Here is a 10,017-nt window from a genome sequence, read left to right on the forward strand (position 1 = left end):
AGCCAGAAACAGACAGAGAGAAGGCGACAGAAAGGCTCGACTGAGACGGAGACAGCCAGAGGAACAGCTCATTAAAGTGAATGTGAACAGACAGGCTGGGAGTATTTTTGTTAGACAGGCTGAATGTATCGACTGTCACAGGTATCATTACACAGGTAGTTACCTTCCTAATGCAACTGAGAACGGCTGGTGTGGAAATAATGGACAGCTTTAATAAAGGGATGGTCCAGAGTTGTTAGTTAAGGAGACAGTTACTAATATGAAGTTAGTTTAGTTAGTTTAAGACTCTCTGACTTTGGCACAACACTTTTCTCTACAGTTGGAGGAACATTAATAACCTGAGTAGAGTCAGCAGCACAATCAAATGTCAATAGTCGGCCATTGTTTGTTTGGCTATTAGGCTGAAAATGTAATACACATGCGGGAAACGGGGGCCGGTTTTCACATGGAAAAAAAGACAAAGGGAGGAAATGAAAATCAAAACATGACACACGAGGACAGCACTTCAAAATAAAACAGGAAATAACTATACCAAAAACTCTAACTATGACTAGATAAATAGAAATAGAAGTGAAATGCATTGGCTGAAACCATTCAATCTTGTAACCAATCAGCTATATATAACTGGTGAAATGTTGTTTACAACTCTATTCTTGTGTCTGAAGCACAGAAGAATTGTCAAAAGTATTGGCCTAGATTTCGTTCATCTTGATATCCACTGGCTGCATCAGGAGCCCCAAAAACATTTGCCGCTAACCCCAGAGGCTTAATTGTCATCAGATGACAGCCGATGGGCTCAGAGATTGTTCTACTGAGACATGTCAAAGACACTTTCCAGCAAATAACAAATAACAGCCGAGGGAGGAGGATGAGGTCCTGAGAGGAGGTCTAATCAGGCAAGATAATGAAAACACCTGTGTGGGAGGTCAATGAGTGTGCAGGGTCTTTTATAATTATTGAAACTGTTGTCAATTCATTTTCTGTCAGTTTACTAACCGAAGAATGAAGTACACAAAGTACAGGTCTCGTATTTCATCTATCCTTACTTTTCTTCTTGTGTCCTCAATGTCGTTTTTACATTTTTTTTGTGATGATACACCCCACCGCCCGCCCTCTTAGGAGCAAAATCAGTGAACCAGCGGTCGCGGACCATTAGCCACAAACGGTTCCAGACATTAACCTCCACCGGCATCTCTCACTTCCGTGTGTGCGCCCCGTTTGAAAATTAGATAAATTATGACTCACCGAATCATGTTTGTCATACATAATATTTTGTGACAGTCTGTTAGCGATCTGTATGCTGAGTGTATATATGCGTGTTGAGGCTAAAACAGGAGAGCCATCTTTCACAGTGTACCTCTCTGTGTTTTCCACCCCTGTTCTGGATGAATCACACTCACCCAGCACATACCTGTGAAGGGCACTTCAGCGAGACGCTTTCTCCAAGATGCTGCAGCCTCGGGCGTGAGATCATTGTTTGCTGTGTGACACATAAAAAATTTCCATAAGAGATACATATAAAAAACATATGGTGACACTTCGAATCACGTGTGGACCTGGGAGGGGAACTAGGTGGCCATTAAAGTATGTATTCTTGCCTCTTATAGCTGTTTCCGGGCAAATCTGCAGTAAAAAATACATCTAAGGTGTGAAGTGCACTGGGATTTGTGGGCTTGTGTTTTGGAAATGCACATAATTATGCAAGATGTGCTGTTTATATCAGTTTTCAGGTTGAAAAACTCCAGAGAAAATAAGATCCCATATGGCCAGATGACCCCTTTGGACTGGCCACTCTACAGCGACTTTAAATGGGCCGCCAGTCGTTAGGCTGTCGGACTCTAAATCAGGCATTTGGCAGGGAGACGGACACTGGAGAGATGGAGGAGGAACAAAAGGGGGTCAGAGGAAAAGGGAGAGGAGGAGAAAGAGGGACAGGTAGCCAGTGGGAGGAGGAGAAGATGGATAGACAGAGAGGTAGGAGAAGAAGAAGATGAGGAGAAAGAGTCAGTTGTGAGGCGGAGGAGTTGCTGAGGAGGAGAAAATAGGTAGGACATTGGGGAGAAAGAGGCAGGAGGTGTTGGCAAGAGGAGCGATGGGGAGATGATTGGGGATGAAATCGGGACAGAGAGATTGCAGGAGGTGGGAAAACAATAAAAAGAGACACAAAATTGGCAGGTGGAGAGGAAGGAGGGCAAGAGAAGAGAGGAGGGATGGGGTGATGCTGGGGGGAGGCAAAAGTGATAAGGTGATACGCAGCCAGACAAGGGAGGGAATGGAGGAAGAAAGAGACTTAATAACAAAGTGTCATCATAGGTACTTGTTGAGGAGCTTCGACTTTAATGTTTCTGGATGGCTCATGTCTGATCGCTGACTGTGTAACAGTGGTTTGTTTGAATAATGCCAAGATAATGCTTCCCTGGAAGGAGAAAGGGTGGATGGGGTGGTGGAGGTTAAGATGGGAGACACAGGGCAAAGCTGGCACAAGCTTTGAGAAGGGTAAATGAGCAGAGCAGCAGTAAAAACGATGAAGGATGGAAAGAGAGCTGCTGTTTGGGCAGTAATGAAAGGTCAGAGACTCAGGGGGCCCGCTGCTGTCTGCCAGCAGGACACACAGCAACCTATCACACAGACACACAGACAGAGAGAGAGAAGTAGGTGTAGTTGGCAGACGGAGAGACAGACAGACAGAGGGGTAAATTATTGGTGTGTGTGACGGAGCTGACAGTAACTGCTGATTTTCTAATTATCTAAACAAAGGCAGCAACTGGATACGTAGCCCAATAATTACCCTAAAGTATACGTTATTTTGAGGCCAAACTCCTTAATAATAGAACACGCTCTCGCAGCAATATGGCACATCACACATAGCCGACTGTAAGTGTTGTTTGTTACAGTGCAGCAAGTCCTCCACACATGCATAACTGCTGTCATTGTGTTTTTATGGCAAATCTTTTGCTCTGTTTGCAAAGAGACAGCAGCTCAGTAGATTTTAGGAAAAACTGAGACTATGAATGCTATATTGATATAAAATGTTATTCTTTTTAACAATTTAGATATAAATTTAACCGTTACGTTATATTTTCTGTAATTCTTCACATTAAAGATGCACTATGTGGTTTTGAGGAAGAAATATTAATCAGAAGAGAAAAATCTTCAGGGACTGATTTTTTTATGCCTAAACAAATTAAATAATCTAACTCTTCTTTTTTAAATGACGGAATAAGCTGAATAAACAAACTGACCTTAAACGACAACACATTTTCATACTGTTTTACTTTGTTTATATGTGGCGGACCCTGCCACCTTTCTAGCTTCTAATGGTGTTCTGGGGACTTATTTTCCTCTGAGAACAGCTTGTTTATTCAGTTATGGAAAAGATAATTTTTTCTTAGTTTGTATTATCACCTCATTAATATTGTAAATATTATAATTCTGAGTTCTAATTTCTTCTCCAAAAACTACATAGTGCCCCTTTAAAGGAGCTTGAATTACACAATTTAGACTTTTATTCTGAAAAAAAGTCATAATACCACTACTAAAAACTATAAATCTGTTATCAAAAAAGTTGGTGATTCATTTAATAGTCAACAACTAATCAATTTATCACTAAATGGTTGCAGCTCTATAACTAAATAACTAATAAATAACTTAATTATAACTAAGTTTGTATAAAGTTGCATATTACTAGCAAAAAAGCTGTTAGCCTTATAAATTCATACTCCACATCAGTAGGTCAGCAATATCAACTGTGTCATTTTCTGGACAACAAATGGCACAAATAGCCACTTACTTTGTGTTTCTAAAGCTTTCAGCCTCATCTCGTCGCCTTCCTTTGCTCGTTTTCAGTAAAGAGAAGGCAGTCATGCTCCTTTTAAGGAGGACCTCGTTAGTTTGGATTAGAAGCGCGGTGGAAAATGTCGCTTCCGGTGGATTTGTGTTTGATTCGCGGTCGCCATCTTGTGGAGAATCGGGATTTCTTTCGACACCGCCTCGGCGCTTCCGTTCAGTTTGGACCCAGCAGGTTGCCGTAAGGAGGAGCAAGCGTCGCCTTAGCAACGGGCAGGGTTTAGCTAAATTAGCCGGACTCATGTAAACTGAACTGAACTACTCGTGAAGCGAAGGACGCCTTACATTTCTGGTTCAGTACCCGAAGCCGCGATGGCTACAGGCAACCCGTCAGTGTTTCTCCTCACGGTCAACGGACAAATTGAGGGAGCGAACGTGAGTTTTAGCCTTTTAGCCTAGCCTAGCAGCTAATTTCAGCCAGCATCAGCAACACTCGGCTAACAGTAGTTAGCGTTAGCTACTCCGTGGTGGTGAATTTGTCTAAATTTTGAGTCTGTGTGTCATTACTTCCAGGTATAAAGGTGATATTTGTTGTTGTATTTCAGTTTCCAGAGTATGACAACTTATACTGCAAATATTGTTTTGTCTACGGCCACGACTGGGCTCCAACCTCGGTGAGTAACTGCCTACTTGTCATAAGAAATGATTATGTTTTTGTCAGACTGATAGATAAAGACAGAATGATAAAGCTGTAGTCTTGTCCTCATACCGTAAAATAAACACCGCTGGTTAGTTTGAACTTAAGGATGTCTTCGTGTAGACTCTCTTATGCAAAGCAACAAGTAAAAGTCTCACTCACTCATTAGTCCAAGCAATTGAAAGCCTGTAATACTGATTGCATGCAGTCAGGAGCTCCTTACTTGTGCTGTGTATGAAGTTGAACATACCAAATACAATGCCAGTAATGGTGTCTTCATGTGTAGATCCAAAGAAGACAAATGTCTAAAGTTTCTTGACCTGAAATTGTGTGAGGAAGTCAGTGGTGAGGTTAAATATCTGGAGCATTTTATTACAGAACACATGACAGATGATAAAACACTAATATATTCTTTCTTCCTCTTGTAACTCAATGATCTTTCATTGTGCTTTTGTATCTAAATTAGTTTATGGGATGTCCTGTCTTTTATCTGGACCCTGAGTCTGTAATCAAGTTTGAACTGAATTGACTTGAATTGAAATATAAGTAGGGCTGCAACTAATGATTTTTTTCTATTAATTTCATTTTTCTATAATAATTTAGAATAATCACAATTAATCAATTCAATGTTTATTGTCGAACACAATTTCCCATAGCCTGCTTCTTTTGTTCAACTAATAAAACTCTTTATTTACCATCATAAATGACAAAGAAAAGCAGCACATCCTTATATTTTAGAAGCTGGAACCAGGAAATGTTTCACATTTTAGCTTGAAAAATAACAAACGATTCAAAATGATTATTAAAATAGCTGGCAATTTCCTTGCGATTGACTAATCGAGTAATGCACATAATTTTAGCTCTTAACTTTACAAAGCTTTTGTCTGGTGCAAGAAATCTTATCATGAGTATGTGAGTATAGCTGGTGACTAATTTTCACCTCATTCACCTAATTTATTATAAAACTGCAGAAAATGTGATGCGGTAAATTTGTTAATTCAAAGTAACAATAAATCACCCCCAAAAGATAAAAAAAAACATGTTTAATTATTCAATAATGTCCCGACAATGTAGAACGTCTTCTCATGTATGCAAACCTTAAAAATACAGTATTGAACTGTTAAAATAATGCCTGCTGTCATCTTACTTTGTCTTTGTGTCTATATGTTTCCCTCTAGGGGCTGGAGGAAGGCATCACTCAAATAACCTGCAAAGGCAGTCAGTCTTCACATAAACTAATATGGAACTTTCCACTGGAGACGACGTTCAAGAGCACAAACCCCTCCGGATGTGAGTGTTACAGACATACCACACTAAGTTGTTTTGGTAGCTGTTGCCTTCATTCAAACATCGATAGACATCTCTGAGGTTCCAATGAGGTATTTTGAAAATATGACGTGATTTTTGTATTTCCAGGGCCTCAGCTTGTGGTGAGTGTGTACGGTCCAGATGTGTTTGGCAACGATGTGGTCAGGGGCTATGGAGCAACACACATCCCCTTCACACCGGGACAGTCAGTATTACCTCTTTTCTTTTTAAAGGAACGCATTTAAGAGAATAGTTAGTAAAAATCCACATCCCTGCATAAAGCATGTGGATATTGTTTGTTCCCTCACATAAACTCAGCTTGAACACAGCACAGTTGGATCTAATTTTGTTTGATTTGATCTTTCTAGAATTCTTCTTTGTTTTTCATCTCTCAGACACACACGAACCATCCCCATGTTTGTTCCTGAGCCCACGTGGAGACTTCAGAAATTCACGAGGTGAGACGTGTGCACAGTCATGTGTGTGTGTGTGTGTGTGTTATGTGTGTTTCAATTTCTGTCTCAGCAGCTGTGGTGCTGCGGCTGATGAGTTGTGCCTGCCGGGGGAAGCAGCCCATATCTGAGTGCTATCAAATATTTACTGCTCCTCTGTGTGTGTGTGTGTGTGTGTGTGTGTGTGTGTGTGTGTGTGTATGTGTGTTCCACTGAGGATACAGACTTAGGCCTCTGTGGTGAGAACACTCCACATCAGTGTGTATTGTTTGTCAGCAGCTGTTATCAGAGTGTTTCGAGATGCACAGATGCACATCTAGACCTTTTGGATTTGCAGTTTAAATAGCAACACCGGTATCATTGTTTGTTTTTCCACTTGACTTGATGTAGGTGGTGTTTTCTTGCTCATGCACTCAACCTATTTGTTCTTTACAGGAAGTACACTAACACTTCCTGTAAAGTGTTCCTGTGTGTCAGAGGACTTTTAATGGGAGTAATTTAGAAGAACAAGTGCTTAAGTTTCATGATTGGTGGAATGAATATGTGATGTCAGGATAAGATTTATCTTGATCATCAAGCATCTTTTTTCTGCATTGTAATTTCTTTAAAAAGAAATTAGATTTCATATCTGCGCAAAAGGAACAACATATATGCCAACGCCTATGTAGTAATGCTAGTCTCTTTCTGTAGTTTTAACATGTTCATTCCTTTCTTGCTTAGCTGGCTGTTGGGACGGAGGCCTGAGTACACAGACCCTAAAGTGGTGGCCCAGGGTGAAGGCAGAGAAGGTTTGTTATGCATTTGTGTCTGTATTTTTCTGTTATTTTTTCACTAAAATATTAACAGTAAAATATTCCTTGCGTATCTCAATACAGACACACATTTGTGTTAAACAAAACCATGTTTGAAAAAACAACTCCAGCAAACTCCTTGAGCCAGACTTTTCTAAGATGAGTCACCTGTAAGTAGGTGGGTTACTTTAAAGCAGACAGAATTGCCCCGAGTGAAGAAGACTGGTGATCTGAAAGCAGAGACGGGCTGTTCCTGCCAACCACTGATGATGTAATGTATATTGTCTCTAACTAGGAAGAAAGTGTTTGAATAAATAAAATACCAATTAAATTCCAATAGTACATTTTTTGGGGTTAAAACGGTCTAAAAAATAATTTTACATTTACACATCAACATGTTTTAATTACACAAAGTATATAATGACATTACAATAATAACATAATAATGAAGCTGTTCTGGCAATATCTATTATTTGTGTTTCAGTGACGCGGGTTCGTTCCCAAGGCTTCGTCACCGTCTCCTTTCACATCATGACCAAAGACATGAAGAAACTGGGCTACGACACAGGACCATCAAGCCCTGTGAGCACACCGTCTGCCACATCTGGCTGGTCAACAGAAGAACTACAGTACACAACGTAACACAACAGAAGAGACAACTGGTGGGGATTTTTGCTCTCGAGGACGATTCATCCCCACCACAACAACCCAAAACTCACATTAAATACTAATGGACTTGTTCGATTCCCCAGTGAGGAAATCCACAACACTGCAATGTCACTGTTACTTCAGAAACAAGGTGGCAAGAATTCAAGATACACACACTCCTGTGCCTAGTGTTTTAGTAAAGATGTGTAGAAATAGTCACATTTAAGCAGTTTCTGATATTTAACAGTTAATTTTTTCTGTTTTACAATTTTTTTTACTTTTTTAAATAAATATAGATTATATCTTTAAATTGTTTGAATGTCTCATAAGAAAATGGCAGCTTCCAAATCATGTGGTTAAAAAGATAAAAAAAACACATGAAGACGCAGACACTTGAGTTACAGAGCTGAAGTGATACACATTTTATTTTGAACCAATGCAGCTACAGTTGTCCTCATCCAACAGGGTGCGGCCTGCTGCGTTCATTTGTTTAGATGCCGTTAAAATACCACGGTGACTTTTCCTACAAAAACCCATTACACAGAATAATAAGGTATACAGAGGAACAGTATGTTACAATAGTACAAATGATAAATTATATTATACAGTTATAATGCCAACAGGTTGAGCACGTATCCAATAAAAAAAAGCAGCCTGCTCCCAGTACTATGAGAAGGGTAAATAGACAGACATGGAAAAAAAGATTAAAGGAGGCTGTTTATGCATATAAAGACAGACAGTCCACAAGGTCAGTTAGTCCTCTTGATAAAAGCATAATGAATACATAGTAACACGCAGAGGAGCTCGCTACACACAGGCCACATTTTCACTGCACCATAGCCACGACTGTGAAACTGCTGCCAGGGATCAAGAAAAAGTGTTTGACTGCAGTGTCATCTGACTGTTTGGGGAGTGCTCAATTTGTTCAAGACGGTAAAGGTTGTTTTGTTTTTTCAATGCATCGATAAATAAAAGAACCTTTTCCACAATCGCTGGAGTGAAGTTAAAGGTCAGGCCGCAGTGAAATCAAGGCCAGTGAGAAAGTGACATGTCTTCGCTAGAATATCATAGTAGCATCTCAATAAACAGGACTTCATTTGCAAATCTAACTTCGCAAAACACATCAAGCGTTAAGTCTTCATCTTTTTTTTTTTTGTTTTTTACTTTTTCCAACTTTCCAATTTTTGCATATATTTAGTTTAGATTAAAAATGTTTTGCTGGTCTCTGCAAGTCAGTGTCACATCAATTCATTCAGGACCCCAAGCATAAAAATCATCACCACCCTCAGCATCATCATCATTATCAAAATCATATACACGGTTGGAGCTGCCCCTCCTTTTGCCTGAGAGAAATGAAGGTCTGCGTTTAGTGGAAATAATCGAGGGGGTCCTGCGGCATAGCTATCATACCACGGCAGACCAGGAGAGGGCGCCAACTCACACCATAAGGGGGAAAAAAAAAAAGAAAGACAGTAATAACATTGGCAGTGATGAACAGAACTTTAAAAAGGGATTACAGTGACCTAAAGAGAAGAAGGGTCTACTCACCTACCGTCTGCTGTCTGAGACGCTCAGCTTGCTGTCAGTAAATGTGCCGATATTCAGCCAACAGTAACACTTTCTTACACAAACTTATGCACATATAGCTCTGAAATATTAAAAAAAATATATAATAATGGAGTCTCTGATATCGTGAGCATCCATGAACTGAAAAAAAAAAAAAATGTCAGTGAAGTGTGACCCTACCGTTCAAACTACTCAAAGTACGACATCCTCAGAAATCACAGTCGCTATGACTTTGGTAACAGTTGTGCTTCTAAGAGAAGAGAATTACATAGCCTACCCATAGGGTGAAAAAAAACAAAACAACTAAAATGACAGGAAATGGACAAAAGAGAGAATGAAGATGAATACATGCTAGTACACAGCTCCAAAACTCCAAAAGGCTATCTAACGAGAAAAGAACAACAAAAGAAAACAACAAAATTAGCAACTGCTTGTTTACATGACATGTCTCACTGTTGTTTGCTGCGGGATTCCCTGTGCTATCAATAGGCCAATCCTTGAACAACCCCCCTGTGTGAGTGTGAGTGTGAGTGTGTGTGTCAAAGTGTGTGTGTCCACCAGGTAATGTTCTTGTAGTTAGATTAGCCACAGTAAATCCAACCGGAGGTTAACTCTCTTGACGCTGCTGAGTGGCTGACATGCTCTTTAAACCCAGAGCTTTGTTGCAAAACCTGTCACCATAGTAACACTTGATATATGGTCGCACACATGACACATGCGCGCACACACACACACACACACACACACACACACACACACACACACACAC

The 10,017-nt window shown here is 40.0% G+C and overlaps 2 protein-coding genes across 2 annotated transcripts in view; one reads left to right on the forward strand and one right to left on the reverse strand.

Moving 5' to 3' along the window:
* Positions 1-1,469, reverse strand: part of cacna1ha (calcium channel, voltage-dependent, T type, alpha 1H subunit a) — a 168,892-nt gene extending 167,423 nt beyond the window's left edge. Inside the window, exon 1 of the mRNA XM_073494100.1 lies at positions 1,401-1,469. The gene's annotated coding sequence lies outside the window, so the exon portion shown is untranslated. The remainder of the gene's footprint in view (positions 1-1,400) is intronic.
* Positions 1,470-4,048: 2,579 nt separating this feature from the next.
* Positions 4,049-8,023, forward strand: b9d1 (B9 protein domain 1). Its single transcript, XM_073494702.1, has 7 exons — positions 4,049-4,221; positions 4,392-4,460; positions 5,662-5,773; positions 5,900-5,996; positions 6,187-6,249; positions 6,964-7,031; positions 7,519-8,023. Exons 1-7 carry the CDS (start codon positions 4,159-4,161, stop codon positions 7,674-7,676), a joined length of 630 nt encoding a protein of 209 aa, XP_073350803.1. The 5' UTR covers positions 4,049-4,158; the 3' UTR covers positions 7,677-8,023.
* The last annotated feature ends 1,994 nt before the right edge of the window (positions 8,024-10,017 follow it).

This window comes from Pagrus major, chromosome 23, assembly GCF_040436345.1.
Source record: "Pagrus major chromosome 23, Pma_NU_1.0".
Lineage (NCBI taxonomy): Eukaryota > Metazoa > Chordata > Actinopteri > Spariformes > Sparidae > Pagrus > Pagrus major.